Source organism: Coregonus clupeaformis, unplaced genomic scaffold (genome assembly GCF_020615455.1).
Source record: "Coregonus clupeaformis isolate EN_2021a unplaced genomic scaffold, ASM2061545v1 scaf0184, whole genome shotgun sequence".
Taxonomy (NCBI): domain Eukaryota; kingdom Metazoa; phylum Chordata; class Actinopteri; order Salmoniformes; family Salmonidae; genus Coregonus; species Coregonus clupeaformis.
In genome coordinates, this window is record NW_025533639.1 from 495,443 (window position 1) to 518,597 (window position 23,155).

The window sequence follows — 23,155 nt, forward strand, 5'->3', positions numbered from 1 at the left end:
AACGGCATATTATTATTATTATTATCTGTCAAACACAAACGGTGCTGTCCATCGCTACACGCACAGCCACTCCCTCTAGGGGTTAGACGACCAACAGCCGGCCCCCCACATACAAAAGTTCTGCAACACTGTAGGCATATCTCTGACCCATTTGATTTGATTTGATTGTCTATAGGCAGCAGTCGTAGAACAGAACACATTGTAAATGGTAGGTAGGTCATGGTTTTAGTCAGTACATCGTTATTAGGGTTGCAAAATTCCGGGGAACTTTTCAACAAATTCCTTCGTTTTCCAGAAGTCCTGATCGGAGGATCCCAGACGTCCTGCTCATTCCTCCTGATTCCGGGATCATCCAACCGGGATTTCGGGAAAAGCAGGGAATTTATTTTAAAGTTCCCTAAATTTTGCAACCCTAATCATCATAGTGACATTCGTTTGCAGGAATGGCTCCATGTCCTACTAATGCAGGTCAAGTGCCGTTTGGGATGCTGCCAACGTCTCCAATACGTGGGCCCAGTTCTCTTTAGATTTACATTTTTAGTCATTTAGCAGATGCTCTTATCCAGAGCGACTTACAGGAGCAATTAGGGTTAAGCGCCTTGCTCAAGGGCACATCGACAGATTTTTCACCTAGTCGGCTCGGGGATTAGAACCAGCGACCTTTCGGTTACTGGCACATCGCTCTTAACCACTACGCTACCTGCCGCCCCAGGTAGCTTAGTGGTTCACTAAACGTGTAACAGTCAGCAACAGGCTTTGTAGTTATTTCATTTTCAACGTGACCTAAACGTACTACCTAAACCTAATGCTTGAAAATCGCTTTCTAATCTAAATGTTTACTGTAGTCTGCTTGTCTCATTTCATTTTACAGGGTAAACACTTTCTATTGTGATTAGGTACGGCCGGGCAGAGAGCGTAAATACTCAAACCTTTTAACCTATAAATAAGTGATTTTATGCCGTTTTTTGCGACTAAAGGTATTTGAAGGTCAACTCAAAACCATAAAGGTATTTCAAGGATTATTGCTTTTCTCTGATTATGGCTATTATCTTCAGTTCATAAGAAATGAATTAATCATTCTCACACAGGACTTACAAAGTATACGTCCCAATTGGCACCCTATTCCCTCCATAGTGCACTACTTTAGACCAGAGCCCTGTGTCAAAAGTAGTGCACTATATAGGGAATAGGGGTGCCAATTGGGACGTAGAGAGCGACAACATCTATAGCTTTATCTGTTTTAGATATGACAGTTCATCATTCGATTTTCTTCCTCCGTGCATTTCATTTGACATGACCCGTACATGCCACCTTGTAATCCTTTTGTGTGTGTTCTGTGATGTTGAAATGATTTGAGTCAAGGCATGTTTATGTTGTAGAGAGGCTGGGAATCATAAGGTGTTCGAAGCTATTGTACCATTCCGTCATGGGTTTGTAGAATTGTATTAGCCTCCTCCAGACGTCCGTCTGAGGAAAGACAATGAGGTCCTCCCACCAAATTCTGTCCGATCACCAAATGGAAGGAGTTCGTATATGTATCGGACAATGCTTTTTTAAATACCAATACATTTTATTGACATTTGACATGAAAGACAATGCTTTAACCCTCAGGGCTAATAACCCTAATGACTTTAGGTCAGGGAGAACAAACGGTGAAAGGGCAGAGGTTGCCGTTTGTTTGTCAACAACCAAAAGGTCACACCGAGAGGTCACAGGCAGTTCAACAGGACACAGACCATTCACTGTGCTGCAGCAGCGACCTGTAATCAAGGTAATGACTATCTGTGTTCCCCAGGGTGTTAGTCGGAACACCCTCACGGCAATGGAATAGAGTGTTCTAGAACACTCACAAGGTTCTAACGGTGCCAGAGGTCACGGTCAGTACCACAACGCTCAGAGGTATAAATCCTAAAGCAATCCTCTTATCTTGGCTCGTAGCTACCGGCTACAGCAGTGAACCCGACCGATGCGATGTGTGGTAGGTCTCTGGGTTCAAACAAAGACAAGTGTGCGTCTGAAATGGTACCCTATCCACTGCTTTTGACCAGAGCCTTACGGGTAATGCACTATATAGTGTTAGTGAACACAAGGGACACAGCCTAATGTGTATTAGTATTGGTCCAGTCTACGTTTAGATCTTCAGATATCATTCCCATAATTCAACATGCATGACGACCTCGTGTGATTCCGGAACGAACTCAAACAAATGACCATTAGCATAATTTCGATGACCCAGGTCGCGTACCAAATTTCCGATATAACGCCGTACTTTTAGCCAGGGGCCATAGGGAACGCATTCCCCAGCTTTCTGCTGAGTCCCGTTCAAATCCAGTACAGCCCCATAAGTGTGTTTTAATAGGAATTGGCCTCGGCTCAGCGTATTCATGACTAATACGTCTGGAATGGGAGAGACTAGGTACTTCGCCCGCAGCACTGGACTGGCTGTATGCTCTCCTGGCCGTTACCTGGCGAGGTCAGAGATCTTACTGCCACTGGGCAGTGGTCCCCATGTAGCCTACCCCTTCATGTGCAATTCGTCATTAGGCCTATGGACTCATGAATCTTCTCAAGTACCCCCTGTGGATAGACGTACACAATACATACCCCTGGTTGAGAACCACTGCCCTCTCTGAGGAACCACTGTCCACTCCCAAAGGGGTCATAGAGGCTACAGGCAAAAGTGGAGAGGTCAGAGAAGGGGACATACAGGCTAGAGGTCAGAGAAGGGAACCTACAGGCTAGAGGTCAGAGAAGGGAACATACAGGCTAGAGGTCAGAGAAGGGAACATACAGGCTAGAGGTCAGAGAAGGGAACCTACAGGCTAGAGGTCAGAGAAGGGAACATACAGGCTAGAGGTCAGAGAAGGGAACCTACAGGCTAGAGGTCAGAGAAGGGAACCTACAGGCTAGAGGTCAGAGAAGGGAACATACAGGCTAGAGGTCAGAGAAGGGGACATACAGGCTAGAGGTCAGAGAAGGGAACCTACAGGCTAGAGGTCAGAGAAGGGGACATACAGGCTAGAGGTCAGAGAAGGGAACCTACAGGCTAGAGGTCAGAGAAGGGAACATACAGGCTAGAGGTCAGAGAAGGGGACATACAGGCTAGAGGTCAGAGAAGGGAACCTACAGGCTAGAGGTCAGAGAAGGGAACATACAGGCTAGAGGTCAGAGAAGGGAACATACAGGCTAGAGGTCAGAGAAGGGAACATACAGGCTAGAGGTCAGAGAAGGGAACATACAGGCTAGAGGTCAGAGAAGGGAACCTACAGGCTAGAGGTCAGAGAAGGGAACATACAGGCTAGAGGTCAGAGAAGGGAACATACAGACTAGAGGTCAGCCCTACAGGCCCTATAGTACGACGTAAAGTGTGGGTCCTGGTCTAAAGTAGTGCACTATAAAGGGAACAAGGTGTTATTTGGGACGCACAAGGGGACAATATGGACGCCACAATACCAAGCACCCACCTACATCCTGCTTCCCTCCCAAAGGCTAGTAAAAATCTGACAATTTCAGTAAGTGCTTGTTGGAAGATGAAAAGCTCACTGGAGAGGTTAGATCCAATTCGGCGTAATGAGCCATTTACGCTCCAGAACCACACGGCTAACAGGGAAAAGGACATCGGAAAATAAACTTTCCCAGAATTCCTGACAATGTGAAATACGTCTACGTCCCCTAATAGTATTCTATTCCCTTTTATAGTGCACTACTTTTATAGTGCACTACTTTTTTGACCAAGGTCCATAAAGATCTTTCAGTTCCTCTCTTCATCCTCGGCCGCTAGATAATACAAAACTCTTAACCGCTCCGCTCACAGTAAATCTTCAGGATTTGATTGGTCAAATCCCTCCCATCTTTTGTAATAATGTGTAAGAGGATTGTGTACTGTGTATGTTAAGACCGTTTCGCTAGTCAGCACGACCAGGAAAGTAATTTCCTGTTTCAATCTAGTCTGTCATAGTGGGGTCTGGTCGAGTAGGTCGGTCTGGCGGACCTTGCATAACTCCAAAGGGTACGGTCCCAAAAGGCACCCTATATAGCCCTTACGGGCCCTGGTCAAAAGTAGTGCACTATATAGGGAATAGGGTGCTGTTTGGAAGTGTGTGTGGGACTTCAAATCAAATCAAATCAAATTTTATTGGTCACATGCGCCGAATACAACAAGTGCAGACATTACAGTGAAATGCTTACTTACAGCCCTTAACCAACAGTGCGTTTATTTTAAACAAAAAAAGTAAGAATAAAACAACAACAAAAAAAAAAGTGTTGAGAAAACAAAGAGCAGAAGTAAAATAAAGTGACAGTAGGGGAGGCTATATATACAGGGGGTAACGGTGCAGAGTCAATGTGCGGGGCACCGGCTAGTTGAGGTAGTTGAGGTAATATGTACATGTGGGTAGAGTTAAAGTGACTATGCATAAATACTTAACAGAGTAGCAGCAGCGTAAAAAGGATGGGGTGGGGGGGGCAGTGCAAATAGTCCGGGTAGCCATGATTAGCTGTTCAGGAGTCTTATGGCTTGTGGGTAGAAGCTGTTGAGAAGTCTTTTGGACCTAGACTTGGCACTCCGGTACCGCTTGCCGTGCGGTAGCAGAGAGAACAGTCTATGACTAGGGTGGCTGGAGTCTTTGACAATTTTGAGGGCCTTCCTCTGACACCGCCTGGTATAGAGGTCTTGGATGGCAGGGAGCTTTGCCCCAGTGATGTACTGGGCCGTCACGCACTACCCTCTGTAGTGCCTTGCGGTCAGAGGCCAAGCAGTTGCCATACCAGGCGGTGATGCAACCAGTCAGGATGCTCTCGATGGTGCAGCTGTAGAATTTTTTGAGGATCTGAGGACCCATGCCAAATCTTTTTAGTCTCCTGAGGGGGAATAGGCTTTGTCGTGCCCTCTTCACGACTGTCTTGGTGTGCTTGGACCATGATAGTTCGTTGGTGATGTGGACACCAAGGAACTTGAAGCTCTCAACCTGTTCCACTACAGCCCCGTCGATGAGAATGGGGGCGTGCTCAGTCCTCTTTTTTTTCCTGTAGTCCACAATCATCTCCTTTGTCTTGGTCACGTTGAGGGAGAGGTTGTTGTCCTGGCACCACACGGCCAGATCTCTGACCTCCTCCCTATAGGCTGTCTAACCCCCCCCTCCCAGTGTTAAACTCCAAAGAGTCAGATGGTACAACATTCTATCTCCGTGGGTAGTCTTCTTTTACGATGCAGAGACAGACAACTGGATTTATGATAGCAAATCCAAGAACACCTAACCAAGCGCATAACACCTAACCAAGCGCATAACACCTAACCAAGCGCATAATGAACTGGGTTGGTGCTCGGCGTCGCCTAGAATAGCAATGAATCCAGAAACACAAGCACCTTCCTTCCTGCGTAGAGGAAGATTCTGAGAACCAATTCGTTGTTTTTTTTTTCTTCTACGTCAGAGTTTTAAAGATTTTGTCTGTTGAACATGCCATCAAAATAAAGGCCTTTTTAACTATATGAAGAGTGCCTTAGTCCTCCTTGGGATTTGCTTGTCAGGCTGTTGTTAAAACAATTGTCATCATTATGGGTATATGATATGCATCTGTGAATCACTTGAAACTCACAGGTCATTGGTTGATTCAACTGAATGTCATCTGGGTTTTTCTCTCTTCTTCTCCCTTTCAGCCCACAATCTTTGGGACATTGACCAATGAGAAGCCAATATATGACAACAAAAGGGTGAGTCACTTCCTCCTTAACTTCATTCTGATTGGCTCCCCCCAACCCCCCAACCCCCTCAGTCCCTCCAGCCCCCTCAGTCCCCCCAACCCCCTCAGTCCCCCTCAGTCCCTCCAAACCCCTCAGTCCCTCCAGCCCCCCAACCCCCTCAGTCCCCCCCCCAACCCCCCAACCCCCTCAGTCCCCCAACCTCCTCAGTCCCCCAACCCCCTCAGTCCCTCCAGCCCCCTCAGTCCCTCCAACCCCCTCAGTCCCCCTCAGTCCCCCAACCCCCTCAGTCCCTCCAACCCCCTCAGTCCCCCCCTCAGTCCCCTCCAACCCCTCAGTCCCCCTCAGTCCCCCAACCCCTCAGTCCCTCCAACCCCCTCAGTCCCCCCTCAGTCCCTCCAACCCCCTCAGTCCCCAACCCCCTCAGTCCCCCCAACCCCCCAACCCCCTCAGTCCCTCCAACCCCCTCAGTCCCCCTCAGTCCCTCCAACCCCCTCAGTCCCCCCAACCCCCTCAGTCCCTCCAACCCCTCAGTCCCCCTCAGTCCCCCCAACCCCTCAGTCCCTCCAACCCCCTCAGTCCCCCCAACCCCCTCAGTCCCTCCAGCCCCCAACCCCCTCAGTCCCCCCAACCCCTCAGTCCCCCCAACCCCCCTCAGTCCCCCCAGCCCCCTCAGTCCCCCCAACCCCTCAGTCCCTCCAACCCCCTCAGTCCCCATCCACCCGCCCCATCCTCCCTCCCTGACCTGAAGAAAAGCCTCACACCCCTTCCCTTCCCACCCAGCAACCAAGGTTGCTTATCAGTCCCCCTCCCTCCCACCCATCCATCCCCTGAGTCTCCCCTTACATTCCCTCCCAACAATGACCAGAGAACCCCCCCCCCGCCACACCTTCCCCACCACACCTTTGACCGGGGTATGGTAGTAGGTGCCAGGCGCACCGGTTTGAGTGTGTCAAGAACTGCAACGCTGCTGGGTTTTCAACGCTCAACAGTTTCCTGTGTATATCAAGAATGGTCCACCACCCAAAGCACATCCAGACAACTTGACACACCTGTGGGAAGCATTGGAGTCAACATGGGCCAGCATCCCTGTGGAATGCTTTCAACACCTTGTAGAGTCCATGCCCTGACGAATTGAAGCTGTTCTGAGGGCAAAAGAAAACCCACCCCCATATCTTTATATCTTTATAATGTAACAGTCTGTCCCAGTCACCCACCCCCCTATCTTTATAATGTAACAGTCTGTCCCAGTCACCCACCCCCCTATCTTTATAATGTAACAGTCTGTCCCAGTCACCCACCCCCTATCTATCTTTATAATGTAACAGTCTGTCCCAGTCACCCACCCCCCTATCTTTATAATGTAACAGTCTGTCCCAGTCACCCACCCCCCTATCTTTATATCTTTATAATGTAACAGTCTGTCCCAGTCACCCACCCCCCAATCTTTATATCTTTATAATGTAACAGTCTGTCCCAGTCACCCACCCCCCTTTCTTTATATCTTTATAATGTAACAGTCTGTCCCAGTCACCCACCCCCCTATCTTTATAATGTAACAGTCTGTCCCAGTCACCCACCCCCCTATCTTTATATCTTTATAATGTAACAGTCTGTCCCAGTCACCCACCCCCCTATCTTTATAATGTAACAGTCTGTCCCAGTCACCCACCCCCTTTATCTTTATAATGTAACAGTCTGTCCCAGTCACCCACCCCCCATATCTTTATAATGTAACAGTCTGTCCCAGTCACCCACCCCCTTTCTATCTTTATAATGTAACAGTCTGTCCCAGTCACCCACCCCCTATCTTTATAATGTAACAGTCTGTCCCAGTCACCCACCCCCTATCTTTATATCTTTATAATGTAACAGTCTGTCCCAGTCACCCACCCCCCTATCTTTATAATGTAACAGTCTGTCCCAGTTACCCACCCCCTGTCTTTATAATGTAACAGTCTGTCCCAGTCACCCACCCCCCTATCTTTATATCTTTATAATGTAACAGTCTGTCCCAGTCACCCACCCCCCTATCTTTATAATGTAACAGTCTGTCCCAGTCACCCACCCCCTATCTTTATAATGTAACAGTCTGTCCCAGTCACCCACCCCCCTTTTATCTTTATAATGTAACAGTCTGTCCCAGTCACCCACCCCCCTATCTTTATAATGTAACAGTCTGTCCCAGTCACCCACCCCCCTATCTTTATAATGTAACAGTCTGTCCCAGTCACCCACCCCCCTATCTTTATAATGTAACAGTCTGTCCCAGTCACCCACCCCCCTATCTTTATAATGTAACAGTCTGTCCCAGTCACCCACCCCCCTATCTTTATAATGTAACAGTCTGTCCCAGTCACCCACCCCCCTATCTTTATATCTTTATAATGTAACAGTCTGTCCCAGTCACCCACTCCCCTATCTTTATAATGTAACAGTCTGTCCCAGTCCCCCACCCCCCTATCTTTATAATGTAACAGTCTGTCCCAGTCCCCCACCCCCTACCTTTAAAGCCCCCACCCCCTATCTTTATAATGTAACAGTCTGTCCCAGTCACCCACCCCCTATCTTTATAATGTAACAGTCTGTCCCAGTCACCCACCCCCTATCTTTATAATGTAACAGTCTGTCCCAGTCACCCACCCCCTATATTTATAATGTAACAGTCTGTCCCAGTCACCCACCCCCTATCTTTATAATGTAACAGTCTGTCCCAGTCACCCACCCCCTATCTTTATAATGTAACAGTCTGTCCCAGTCACCCACCCCCTATCTTTATAATGTAACAGTCTGTCCCAGTCACCCACCCCCTATCTTTATAATGTAACAGTCTGTCCCAGTCACCCACCCCCCTATCTTTATAATGTAATAGTCTGTCCCAGTCACCCACCCCCCTATCTTTATATCTTTATAATGTAACAGTCTGTCCCAGTCACCCACCCCCCTATCTTTATAATGTAACAGTCTGTCCCTGTCACCCACCCCCCTATCTTTATATCTTTATAATGTAACAGTCTGTCCCAGTTACCCACCCCCCTGTCTTCATAATGTAACAGTCTGTCCCAGTCACCCACCCCCCTATCTTTATATCTTTATAATGTAACAGTCTGTCCCAGTCACCCAAACCCCCTATCTTTATAATGGAACAGTCTGTCCCAGTCACCCACCCCCTATCTTTATAATGTAACAGTCTGTCCCAGTCACCCACCCCCTATCTTTATAATGTAACAGTCTGTCCCAGTCACCCACCCCCTATCTTTATATCTTTATAATGTAACAGTCTGTCCCAGTCACCCAAACCCCCTATCTTTATAATGTAACAGTCTGTCCCAGTCACCCACCCCCTATCTTTATAATGTAACAGTCTGTCCCAGTCACCCACCCCCCTATCTTTATAATGTAACAGTCTGTCCCAGTCACCCACCCCCCTATCTTTATAATGTAACAGTCTGTCCCAGTCACCCACCCCCCTATATTTATAATGTAACAGTCTGTCCCAGTCACCCACCCCCCTATCTTTATAATGTAACAGTCTGTCCCAGTCACCCACCCCCTATCTTTATAATGTAACAGTCTGTCCCAGTTACCCACCCCCCTGTCTTTATAATGTAACAGTCTGTCCCAGTCACCCACCCCCCTATCTTTATATCTTTATAATGTAACAGTCTGTCCCAGTCACCCAAACCCCCTATCTTTATAATGTAACAGTCTGTCCCAGTCACCCACCCCCCTTTATCTTTATAATGTAACAGTCTGTCCCAGTCACCCACCCCCTATCTTTATAATGTAACAGTCTGTCCCAGTCACCCACCCCCTATCTTTATAATGTAACAGTCTGTCCCAGTCACCCACCCCCTATCTTTATAATGTAACAGTCTGTCCCAGTCACCCACCCCCTATCTTTATAATGTAACAGTCTGTCCCAGTCACCCACCCCCCTATCTTTATAATGTAACAGTCTGTCCGTCACCCACCCCCTATCTTTATAATGTAACAGTCTGTCCCAGTCACCCACCCCCTATCTTTATAATGTAACAGTCTGTCCAGTCACCCACCCCCCTATCTTTATATCTTTATAATGTAACAGTCTGTCCCAGTCACCCACCCCCTATCTTATCTTTATAATGTAACAGTCTGTCCAGTCACCCACCCCCCTATCTTTTTAATGTAACAGTCTGTCCCAGTCCCCCACCCCCCTATCTTTATAATGTAACAGTCTGTCCCAGTCACCCACCCCCCTATCTTTATAATGTAACAGTCTGTCCCAGTCTCCCACCCCCCTATCTTTATAATGTAACAGTCTGTCCCAGTCACCCACCCCCCTATCTTTATAATGTAACAGTCTGTCCCAGTCTCCCACCCCCCTATCTTTATAATGTAACAGTCTGTCCCAGTCACCCACCCCCTATCTTTATAATGTAACAGTCTGTCCCAGTCACCCACCCCCCTATCTTTATAATGTAACAGTCTGTCCCAGTCACCCACCCCCCTATCTTTATATCTTTATAATGTAACAGTCTGTCCCAGTCACCCAACCCCCTATCTTATCTTTATAATGTAACAGTCTGTCCCAGTCACCCAACCCCCTATCTTTATATCTTTATAATGTAACAGTCTGTCCCAGTCACCCAACCCCCTATCTTTATAATGGAACAGTCTGTCCCAGTCACCCACCCCCCTATCTTTATAATGTAACAGTCTGTCCCAGTCACCCACCCCCTATCTTTATAATGTAACAGTCTGTCCCAGTCACCCCCCCTATCTTTATAATGTAACAGTCTGTCCCAGTCACCCACCCCCCTATCTTTATAATGTAACAGTCTGTCCCAGTCACCCACCCCCCTATCTTTATAATGTAACAGTCTGTCCCAGTCACCCACCCCCCTATCTTTATAATGTAACAGTCTGTCCCAGTCACCCACCCCCCTATCTTTATAATATAACAGCCTTTTGGATGCTCAAGTTGACCATCGCATGAAATCGTCCTTAACAGAAAGATGCCATTGGAGGAAAGAGGGAGACAAAAGCTAATTTAACCTATGCACTAACAAGGCTTTTCAGCATAAGCAGCTTGACTACTGTTTGAAGTTGAAGTTTTATTACACTCACATAGCAGTCAATACAAACTGAAATCCGAAAAAAAAGAAACCAAAATAAAGAAAATGTCCTGTGATCTTGAAGACTGACTTATTAAGTGACTTATTAATTAGAGAACAGAAGTATGGTATTGGTGACACCAGACCAACTGTAAAAAGGTCTTACAATTACACAGCTAGTTTATAAATATGTATACATTTAGGGAACCCTGGTACACCTGTGAGGGGAACGGCACCTCCGTACCTTCAGGCTCTGATCAGACCCTACACCCAAACGAGGGCATTGCGTTCATCCACCTCTGGCCTGCTGGCTCACCTACCTCTGCGGAAGCACAGTTCCCGCTCAGCCCAGTCAAAACTGTTCGCTGCTCTGGCACCCCAATGGTGGAACAAGCTCCCTCACGACGCCAGGACAGCGGAGTCACTCACCACCTTCCGGAGACATTTGAAACCCCACCTCTTTAAGGAATACCTGGGATAGGATAAAGTAATCCTTCTACCCCACCCCTTACCCCAACCCACCCCCTCCAAAAAATAAATAAAAAAACATATTGTAAAGTGGTTGTCCCACTGGCTATAAGGTGAATGCACCAATTTGTAAGTCGCTCTGGATAAGAACGTCTGCTAAATGACGTAAATGTAATGTAAATGTGGGTGACCTCTTGTATCGTTATGTTGTAGACTTAGGTAATGTCAGTTTGGCTGAGGGTGTTTCTGCCCGTCACTGTGTTTCGCTCAGAGGGTAACTATCAAATCAAATCACATTTTATTTGTCACATGCGCCGAATACAACAGGTGTAGACCTTACAGTGAAATGCTTACTTACAAGCAATGCAGTTTTAAGAAAGAATAACTAAAAATTTTTTTAAAAGTAACAAATAATTAAAGAGCAGCAATAAAATAACAATAGTGAGGCTATATACAGGGGGTACCGGTACCGAGTCAATGTGCGGGGGCACCGGTTAGTCGAGGTAATATGCAATGCAAATAGTCTGGGTAGCCATTTGATTAAATGTTCAGGAGTCTTATGGCTTGGGGGTGGAAGCTGTTTAGAAGCCTCTTGGACCTAGACTTGGCGCTCTGGTACCACTTGCCGTGCGATAGCAGAGAGAACAGTCTATGACTTGGGTGGCTGGAGTCTTTGACAATTTGTAGGGCCTTCCTCTGACACTGCCTGGTATAGAGGTCCTGCATGGCAGGAAGCTTGGCCCCAGTGATGTACTGGGCCGTACGCACTACCCTCTGTAGTGCCTTGCGGTCGGAGGCTGAGCAGTTGCCATACCAGGCGGTGATGCAACCAGTCAGGATGCTCTCGATGGTGCAGCTGTAGAAACTTTTGAAGATTTGAGGACCCATGCCAAATCTTTTCAGTCTCCTTAGGGGGAATAGGTTTTGTCGTGCCCTCTTCACGACTGTCTTGGTGTGCTTGGACCATGTTAGTTTGTTGGTGATGTGGACACCAAGGAACTTGATGCTCTCAACCTGCTCCACTACAGCCCCGTCGATGAGAATGGGGGCGTGCTCGGTCCTCTTTTTTTTCCTGTAGTCCATAATCATCTCCTTTGTCTTGGTCACGTTGAGGGAGAGGTTGTTGTCCTGGCACCACATGGCCAGGTCTCTGACCTCCTCCCTATAGACTGTCTCATCGTTGTCGGTGATCAGGCCTACCACTGTTGTGTCATCTGCAATCTTAATGATGGCGTTGGAGTTGTGCCTGGCCATGCAGTCATGAGTGAACAGGGAGTACAGGAGGGGACTGAGCAGGATCCAGTTGCAGAGGGAGGTGTTTAGTCCCAGGGTCCTTGGTGATGAGCTTTGAGGGCACTATGGTGTTGAACTCTGAGCTGTAGTCAATGAATAGCATTCTCACATAGGTGTTCCCTTTGTCTAGGTTTGAAAGGGCAGTGTGGAGTGCAATAGAGATTGCATCATCTGTGGATCTGTTGGGGCGGTATGTAAATTGGAGTGGGGTCTAGGGTTTCTGGGATATTGGTGTTGATGTGAGCCATGACCAGCCTTTCAAAGCACTTCATGGCTACAGACGTCAGTGCTACGGGTCGGTAGTCATTTAGGCAGGTTACCTTAGTGTTCTTGGGCACAGGGACTATGGTGGTCTGCTTGAAACATGTTGGTATTACAGACTCAGGCAGGGAGAGGTTGAAAATGTCAGTGAAGACACTTGCCAGTTGGTCAACGCATGCTCGGAGTACACGTCATGGTAATCTGTCTGGCCCTGCGGCCTTGTGAATGTTGACCTGTTTAAAGGTCTTACTCACATCGGCTACGGAGATCGTGATCACACGCGTGTGCGTGTGTGTGGGTGGGTGGGTGCATACGTGTGTGTGTGGGTGGGTGGGTGGGTGCGGTGCATACGTGTGTGTGTGGGTGGGTGGGTGGGGTGCGGTGCGTGTGTGGGTGGGTGTGTGTGTGTGGGTGGGTGCAGTGCATACGTGCGTATGTGTGTGACCAGTGTTATGGATGGCTTGTTACGGCCTTGACAACTCCAGATTAGTTTTCACCACTTCCCTTCAAATGAAACACCCGGAGAGAAACTGTTTATGCATTACGTTAATTCAGAACAAGTGAGGCGTCATTTAGCTAAATTACAATGTTTTTTTTACAGTACAGTAGGAGAGGTAGAAATAGTGTTGTCCAGAGCCGTGTGTTTAGAGAGTTGAGACATTGGAGGTTTCTGCATTATGATGCATTTACATGAAACTACAGCCTTCTATGGCAGTCATGTTAGCGCCCCATTAACATTACGAGGGGAATATTTAAACAACGCTATCTTACGGAATGTCTAGAATTAGAACAATATTCAACATTCTAAAAGTTGGCCTCTAACTCTCTGAGTGGCTCTGGTATTGAGTTAACGGCCTTGAGGAGTAAGGACGTTATCCCTCAATGTTCTATTATGGCTGACCCTGTAAAACAACACCCTGTAAAACAACACCTGTCATACCACTACGGCTGACCCTGTAAAACAACACCCTGTAAAACAACACCCTGTAAAACAACACCCTGTAAAACAACACCCTGTAAAACAACACCCTGTAAAACAACACCCTGTAAAACAACACCTGTCATACCACTACGGCTGACCCTGTAAAACAACACCCTGTAAAACAACACCCTGTAAAACAACACCCTGTAAAACAACACCCTGTAAAACAACACCCTGTAAAACAACACCTGTCATACCACTATGGCTGACCCTTTAAAACATCTATTCGTACAATCCGTACAACCCCCCCCCCAAAATGAAAGTTTTATTCATAACCCATCCTGGCCCTGTGGCAAGCAAATGCTTTTTCAGTTAACGAGATTAAATTAGTTAAGTCATTTGTTAAATTGTACAACAGGAGAAGTCTGTGTAAATTTGCATGCATGGTCTGGCTAGCAGCACGGCTGACTGGCTTGGGTGTTTGTCATCCGTGTGTCTCTGAGTAGATGGGATGTTTTTTTGTTTAGACTGAAATGGCACGTACACTTCTTGGTCTGGAAAGAATCAGAACTCAATTAACACAATCTTCCAGCTCTTCAAAAAGGGAAAGAACATACCGTACTCATTATTACGATTCTACCATGAATGGTTTGGATTCGTATCAAAACCGATTCTCCAGGAGCACCATCGTTTGATTAAGGTTCTCCATTCTTCAGCCCGGTGCAACATGTAAAACATGTCATCTAAATGTGAAGTTATGAGCTAAAACCCAGTGATCTGGGTTATGTAAACAGATCTAGTGCTCCATTCGACAAAATCATAAAGATCCTGTTAGTTTACTATTATTACTATTATTATTATTATTATTATTATTATTATTATTATTATTATTATATTGTGTTCTAATCCCAACATGCTTGTGATGTAACAGTGGCTTTCGTGATGCCAACAATGGTTGACTGGCACGCACGAATGCACGAATATTCACTTCTAAGGTCTCTGCATGTCCTTGCGTCTTCGCAGAGTGGCTTATATTTTCAACAGAGGATGTCAGGTCAGGAGATATGTTCTTTTCAGATAGAAGACTGGGATTGCACGACAGAGGAAGTGGTTCACTCTGAGGTGAGGGGTTGAGAGGTGGGGAGCGAGGTTGGTAACTGTTGGAAAATACAGAACTACACCTTTCTGCTACATTTCGTCTGACTTCATCCACTTGGTTTGTAGGAACGTGAGATCAAAGAAGTAGCCTACACTGTCCATTCCAGGGCTGTTCAGTTCCAGTCCCGGGGGGCCAAAACACTTCTGGGTTTCATCCTCTCCCTCTAAAGAGGGACTGATTCAGACCTGGTACACCAGGTGAGTGGAATTAACTACCAGGTAGAAAGAAAAAAACAGAAGTGTTCCTCCAGGACTGGAATTGGGCAGCCCTCAATTCTATTCAGTCTGGCCATACCATTCCACAGATCGTGTTCAGTATCAGATTATTATTAGAATGGACATTCCCTGTCATGGCTTTATCTTCTGTAATTCTATTTCTATGGTCAGTGTTACAAGAACCAGAGGACTGGTTTTGTTATTGCAGTCACATATTCGTCCCACCATATCATACTGTGCAACCTAAAATGCCATGGCTGGCTCCCTCGCTCTCACTGGCTGTGCTATCTACACACAGCATTTCTATTCTTGTCTGTGTGTGTGTGTGTGTCTGTGTGTGTGTGTGTCTGTTTGTGTGTGTGTCTTGTGTGTGTGTGTGTGTGTGTCTGTGTGTGTGTGTGTCTGTGTGTGTGTGTGTCAGTGTGTGTGTCTGTGTCAGTGTGTGTGTGTGTGTGTGTGTGTGTGTGTGTGTGTGTGTGTGTGTCTGTGTGTGTGTGTGTGTGTGTGTGTGTGGTTGTGTGTGTGTGTGTGTGTGTGTGTGTGTGTGTGTGTCAGTGTGTGTGTGTGTGAGTGTCTGTGTGTGTGTCTGTGTGTGTGTGTGTGTGTGTGTGTACATGCATGCGTGCGTTTCACTGTAGTGTTGTTGATTATGCACTTCAACATGGGAGGGATGGCATATCGTTCTGGAGGTTTGCATTGTGTATAGCTGGTTCTGGAGGTTTGCATTGTGTATAGCTGGTTCTGGAGGTTTGCATTGTGTATAGCTGGTTCTGGAGGTTTGCATTGTGTATAGCTGGTTCTGGAGGTTTGCATTGTGTATAGCTGTGGCTGGAGGTTTGCATTGTGTATAGCTGGTTCTGGAGGTTTGCATTGTGTATAGCTGTGGCTGGAGGTTTGCATTGTGTATAGCTGGTTCTGGAGGTTTGCATTGTGTATAGCTGTGGCTGGAGGTTTGCATTGTGTATAGCTGGTTCTGGAGGTTTGCATTGTGTATAGCTGGTTCTGGAGGTTTGCATTGTGTATAGCTGGTTCTGGAGGTTTGCATTGTGTATAGCTGGTTCTGGAGGTTTGCATTGTGTATAGCTGGTTCTGGAGGTTTGCATTGTGTATAGCTGGTTCTGGAGGTTTGCATTGTGTATAGCTGGTTCTGGAGGTTTGCATTGTGTATAGCTGGTTCTGGAGGTTTGCATTGTGTATAGCTGGTTCTGGAGGTTTGCATTGTGTATAGCTGGTTCTGGAGGTTTGCATTGTGTATAGCTGGTTCTGGAGGTTTGCATTGTGTATAGCTGGTTCTGGAGGTTTGCATTGTGTATAGCTGGTTCTGGAGGTTTGCATTGTGTATAGCTGGTTCTGGAGGTTTGCATTGTGTATAGCTGGTTCTGGAGGTTTGCATTGTGTATAGCTGGTTCTGGAGGTTTGCATTGTGTATAGCTGGTTCTGGAGGTTTGCATTGTGTATAGCTGGTTCTGGAGGTTTGCATTGTGTATAGCTGGTTCTGGAGGTTTGCATTGTGTATAGCTGGTTCTGGAGGTTTGCATTGTGTATAGCTGGTTCTGGAGGTTTGCATTGTGTATAGCTGTGGTTCTGGAGGTTTGCATTGTGTATAGCTGGTTCTGGAGGTTTGCATTGTGTATAGCTGGTTCTGGAGGTTTGCATTGTGTATAGCTGGTTCTGGAGGTTTGCATTGTGTATAGCTGGTTCTGGAGGTTTGCATTGTGTATAGCTGGTTCTGGAGGTTTGCATTGTGTATAGCTGGTTCTGGAGGTTTGCATTGTGTATAGCTGGTTCTGGAGGTTTGCATTGTGTATAGCTGGTTCTGGAGGTTTGCATTGTGTATAGCTGGTTCTGGAGGTTTGCATTGTGTATAGCTGGTTCTGGAGGTTTGCATTGTGTATAGCTGGTTCTGGAGGTTTGCATTGTGTATAGCTGGTTCTGGAGGTTTGCATTGTGTATAGCTGGTTCTGGAGGTTTGCATTGTGTATAGCTGGTTCTGGAGGTTTGCATTGTGTATAGCTGGTTCTGGAGGTTTGCATTGTGTATAGCTGGTTCTGGAGGTTTGCATTGTGTATAGCTGGTTCTGGAGGTTTGCATTGTGTATAGCTGGTTCTGGAGGTTTGCATTGTGTATAGCTGGTTCTGGAGGTTTGCATTGTGTATAGCTGGTTCTGGAGGTTTGCATTGTGTATAGCTGGTTCTGGAGGTTTGCATTGTGTATAGCTGGTTCTGGAGGTTTGCATTGTGTATAGCTGGTTCTGGAGGTTTGCATTGTGTATAGCTGGTTCTGGAGGTTTGCATTGTGTATAGCTGGTTCTGGAGGTTTGCATTGTGTATAGCTGGTTCTGGAGGTTTGCATTGTGTATAGCTGGTTCTGGAGGTTTGCATTGTGTATAGCTGGTTCTGGAGGTTTGCATTGTGTATAGCTGGTTCTGGAGGTTTGCATTGTGTATAGCTGGTTCTGGAGGTTTGCATTGTGTATAGCTGGTTCTGGAGGTTTGCATTGTGTATAGCTGTGGCTGGAGGTTTGCATTGTGTATAGCTGGTTCTGGAGGTTTGCATTGTGTATAGCTGGTTCTGGAGGTTTGCATTGTGTATAGCTGGTTCTGGAGGTTTGCATTGTGTATAGCTGGTTCTGGAGGTTTGCATTGTGTATAGCTGGTTCTGGAGGTTTGCATTGTGTATAGCTGGTTCTGGAGGTTTGCATTGTGTATAGCTGGTTCTGGAGGTTTGCATTGTGTATAGCTGGTTCTGGAGGTTTGCATTGTGTATAGCTGGTTCTGGAGGTTTGCATTGTGTATAGCTGGTTCTGGAGGTTTGCATTGTGTATAGCTGGTTCTGGAGGTTTGCATTGTGTATAGCTGGTTCTGGAGGTTTGCATTGTGTATAGCTGGTTCTGGAGGTTTGCATTGTGTATAGCTGGTTCTGGAGGTTTGCATTGTGTATAGCTGGTTCTGGAGGTTTGCATTGTGTATAGCTGGTTCTGGAGGTTTGCATTGTGTATAGCTGGTTCTGGAGGTTTGCATTGTGTATAGCTGGTTCTGGAGGTTTGCATTGTGTATAGCTGGTTCTGGAGGTTTGCATTGTGTATAGCTGGTTCTGGAGGTTTGCATTGTGTATAGCTGGTTCTGGAGGTTTGCATTGTGTATAGCTGGTTCTGGAGGTTTGCATTGTGTATAGCTGGTTCTGGAGGTTTGCATTGTGTATAGCTGGTTCTGGAGGTTTGCATTGTGTATAGCTGGTTCTGGAGGTTTGCATTGGTATAGCTGTCTGGAGGTTTGTATTGTGTATAGCTGGTTCTGGAGGTTTGCATTGTGTATAGCTGGTTCTGGAGGTTTGCATTGTGTATAGCTGGTTCTGGAGGTTTGCATTGTGTATAGCTGGTTCTGGAGGTTTGCATTGTGTATAGCTGGTTCTGGAGGTTTGCATTGTGTTTAGCTGGTTCTGGAGGTTTGCATTGTGTATAGCTGGTTCTGGAGGTTTGCATTGTGTATAGCTGGTTCTGGAGGTTTGCATTGTGTATAGCTGGTTCTGGAGGTTTGCATTGTGTATAGCTGGTTCTGGAGGTTTGCATTGTGTATAGCTGGTTCTGGAGGTTTGCATTGTGTATAGCTGGTTCTGGAGGTTTGCATTGTGTATAGCTGGTTCTGGAGGTTTGCATTGTGTATAGCTGGTGCTGGAGGTTTGCATTGTGTATAGCTGGTTCTGGAGGTTTGCATTGTGTATAGCTGGTTCTGGAGGTTTGCATTGTGTATAGCTGGTTCTGGGAGGTTTGCATTGTGTATAGCTGGTTCTGGAGGTTTGCATTGTGTATAGCTGGTTCTGGAGGTTTGCATTGTGTATAGCTGGTTCTGGAGGTTTGCATTGTGTATAGCTGGTTCTGGAGGTTTGCATTGTGTATAGCTGGTTCTGGAGGTTTGCATTGTGTATAGCTGGTTCTGGAGGTTTGCATTGTGTATAGCTGGTTCTGGAGGTTTGCATTGTGTATAGCTGGTTCTGGAGGTTTGCATTGTGTATAGCTGGTTCTGGAGGTTTGCATTGTGTATAGCTGGTTCTGGAGGTTTGCATTGTGTATAGCTGGTTCTGGAGGTTTGCATTGTGTATAGCTGGTTCTGGAGGTTTGCATTGTGTATAGCTGGTTCTGGAGGTTTGCATTGTGTATAGCTGGTTCTGGAGGTTTGCATTGTGTATAGCTGGTTCTGGAGGTTTGCATTGTGTATAGCTGGTTCTGGAGGTTTGCATTGTGTATAGCTGTGGCTGGAGGTTTGCATTGTGTATAGCTGGTTCTGGAGGTTTGCATTGTGTATAGCTGGTTCTGGAGGTTTGCATTGTGTATAGCTGGTTCTGGAGGTTTGCATTGTGTATAGCTGGTTCTGGAGGTTTGCATTGTGTATAGCTGGTTCTGGAGGTTTGCATTGTGTATAGCTGGTTCTGGAGGTTTGCATTGTGTATAGCTGGTTCTGGAGGTTTGCATTGTGTATAGCTGGTTCTGGAGGTTTGCATTGTGTATAGCTGGTTCTGGAGGTTTGCATTGTGTATAGCTGGTTCTGGAGGTTTGCATTGTGTATAGCTGGTTCTGGAGGTTTGCATTGTGTATAGCTGGTTCTGGAGGTTTGCATTGTGTATAGCTGGTTCTGGAGGTTTGCATTGTGTATAGCTGGTTCTGGAGGTTTGCATTGTGTATAGCTGGTTCTGGAGGTTTGCATTGTGTATAGCTGGTTCTGGAGGTTTGCATTGTGTATAGCTGGTTCTGGAGGTTTGCATTGTGTATAGCTGGTTCTGGAGGTTTGCATTGTGTATAGCTGGTTCTGGAGGTTTGCATTGTGTATAGCTGGTTCTGGAGGTTTGCATTGTGTATAGCTGGTTCTGGAGGTTTGCATTGTGTATAGCTGGTTCTGGAGGTTTGCATTGTGTATAGCTGGTTCTGGAGGTTTGCATTGTGTATAGCTGGTTCTGGAGGTTTGCATTGTGTATAGCTGGTTCTGGAGGTTTGCATTGTGTATAGCTGGTTCTGGAGGTTTGCATTGTGTATAGCTGGTTCTGGAGGTTTGCATTGTGTATAGCTGGTTCTGGAGGTTTGCATTGTGTATAGCTGGTTCTGGAGGTTTGCATTGTGTATAGCTGGTTCTGGAGGTTTGCATTGTGTATAGCTGGTTCTGGAGGTTTGCATTGTGTATAGCTGGTTCTGGAGGTTTGCATTGTGTATAGCTGGTTCTGGAGGTTTGCATTGTGTATAGCTGGTTCTGGAGGTTTGCATTGTGTATAGCTGGTTCTGGAGGTTTGCATTGTGTATAGCTGGTTCTGGAGGTTTGCATTGTGTATAGCTGGTTCTGGAGGTTTGCATTGTGTATAGCTGGTTCTGGAGGTTTGCATTGTGTATAGCTGGTTCTGGAGGTTTGCATTGTGTATAGCTGGTTCTGGAGGTTTGCATTGTGTATAGCTGGTTCTGGAGGTTTGCATTGTGTATAGCTGGTTCTGGAGGTTTGCATTGTGTATAGCTGGTTCTGGAGGTTTGCATTGTGTATAGCTGGTTCTGGAGGTTTGCATTGTGTATAGCTGGTTCTGGAGGTTTGCATTGTGTATAGCTGGTTCTGGAGGTTTGCATTGTGTATAGCTGGTTCTGGAGGTTTGCATTGTGTATAGCTGGTTCTGGAGGTTTGCATTGTGTATAGCTGGTTCTGGAGGTTTGCATTGTGTATAGCTGGTTCTGGAGGTTTGCATTGTGTATAGCTGGTTCTGGAGGTTTGCATTGTGTATAGCTGGTTCTGGAGGTTTGCATTGTGTATAGCTGGTTCTGGAGGTTTGCATTGTGTATAGCTGTGGCTGGAGGTTTGCATTGTGTATAGCTGGTTCTGGAGGTTTGCATTGTGTATAGCTGGTTCTGGAGGTTTGCATTGTGTATAGCTGGTTCTGGAGGTTTGCATTGTGTATAGCTGGTTCTGGAGGTTTGCATTGTGTATAGCTGGTTCTGGAGGTTTGCATTGTGTATAGCTGGTTCTGGAGGTTTGCATTGTGTATAGCTGGTTCTGGAGGTTTGCATTGTGTATAGCTGGTTCTGGAGGTTTGCATTGTGTATAGCTGGTTCTGGAGGTTTGCATTGTGTATAGCTGGTTGCTGGAGGTTTGCATTGTGTATAGCTGGTTCTGGAGGTTTGCATTGTGTATAGCTGGTTCTGGAGGTTTGCATTGTGTATAGCTGGTTCTGGAGGTTTGCATTGTGTATAGCTGGTTCTGGAGGTTTGCATTGTGTATAGCTGGTTCTGGAGGTTTGCATTGTGTATAGCTGGTTCTGGAGGTTTGCATTGTGTATAGCTGGTTCTGGAGGTTTGCATTGTGTATAGCTGGTTCTGGAGGTTTGCATTGTGTATAGCTGGTTCTGGAGGTTTGCATTGTGTATAGCTGGTTCTGGAGGTTTGCATTGTGTATAGCTGGTTCTGGAGGTTTGCATTGTGTATAGCTGGTTCTGGGAGGTTTGCATTGTGTATAGCTGGTTGCTGGAGGTTTGCATTGTGTATAGCTGGTTCTGGAGGTTTGCATTGTGTATAGCTGGTGCTGGAGGTTTGCATTGTGTATAGCTGGTTCTGGAGGTTTGCATTGTGTATAGCTGGTTCTGGAGGTTTGCATTGTGTATAGCTGGTTCTGGAGGTTTGCATTGTGTATAGCTGGTTCTGGAGGTTTGCATTGTGTATAGCTGGTTCTGGAGGTTTGCATTGTGTATAGCTGGTTCTGGAGGTTTGCATTGTGTATAGCTGGTTCTGGAGGTTTGCATTGTGTATAGCTGGTTCTGGAGGTTTGCATTGTGTATAGCTGGTTCTGGAGGTTTGCATTGTGTATAGCTGGTTCTGGAGGTTTGCATTGTGTATAGCTGGTTCTGGAGGTTTGCATTGTGTATAGCTGGTTCTGGAGGTTTGCATTGTGTATAGCTGGTTGCTGGAGGTTTGCATTGTGTATAGCTGGTTCTGGAGGTTTGCATTGTGTATAGCTGGTTCTGGAGGTTTGCATTGTGTATAGCTGGTTCTGGAGGTTTGCATTGTGTATAGCTGGTTCTGGAGGTTTGCATTGTGTATAGCTGGTTCTGGAGGTTTGCATTGTGTATAGCTGGTTCTGGAGGCGTTGAGGTTTGCATTGTGTATAGCTGTGGCTGGAGGTTTGCATTGTGTATAGCTGGTTCTGGAGGTTTGCATTGTGTATAGCTGGTTCTGGAGGTTTGCATTGTGTATAGCTGGTTCTGGAGGTTTGCATTGTGTATAGCTGGTTCTGGAGGTTTGCATTGTGTATAGCTGGTTCTGGAGGTTTGCATTGTGTATAGCTGGTTCTGGAGGTTTGCATTGTGTATAGCTGGTTCTGGAGGTTTGCATTGTGTATAGCTGGTTCTGGAGGTTTGCATTGTGTATAGCTGGTTCTGGAGGTTTGCATTGTGTATAGCTGGTTCTGGAGGTTTGCATTGTGTATAGCTGGTTCTGGAGGTTTGCATTGTGTATAGCTGGTTCTGGAGGTTTGCATTGTGTATAGCTGGTTCTGGAGGTTTGCATTGTGTATAGCTGGTTCTGGAGGTTTGCATTGTGTATAGCTGGTTCTGGAGGTTTGCATTGTGTATAGCTGGTTCTGGAGGTTTGCATTGTGTATAGCTGGTTCTGGAGGTTTGCATTGTGTATAGCTGGTTCTGGAGGTTTGCATTGTGTATAGCTGGTTCTGGAGGTTTGCATTGTGTATAGCTGGTTCTGGAGGTTTGCATTGTGTATAGCTGGTTCTGGAGGTTTGCATTGTGTATAGCTGGTTCTGGAGGTTTGCATTGTGTATAGCTGGTTCTGGAGGTTTGCATTGTGTATAGCTGGTTCTGGAGGTTTGCATTGTGTATAGCTGGTTCTGGAGGTTTGCGTTGTGTATAGCTGGTTCTGGAGGTTTGCATTGTGTATAGCTGGTTCTGGAGGTTTGCATTGTGTATAGCTGGTTCTGGAGGTTTGCATTGTGTATAGCTGTGGCTCGATGCAAGCGAACACATCCCCTTCAGGTTACAGTTTTAGCAAACACTCAAATCTGAATATTTCAAG

General features: G+C 46.3%; 1 protein-coding gene across 1 annotated transcript in view; it reads left to right on the forward strand.

Annotated features, from left to right (window-relative positions):
• LOC121584327 (ras-GEF domain-containing family member 1B-A) overlaps positions 1 to 23,155 on the forward strand; it is a gene marked incomplete at its 3' end in the record, with an annotated part of 136,164 nt that overhangs the window by 40,484 nt on the left and 72,525 nt on the right. The window contains 1 exon segment of the mRNA XM_045214027.1: positions 5,657 to 5,710. Coding sequence (XP_045069962.1) covers positions 5,657 to 5,710 — 54 coding nt within the window.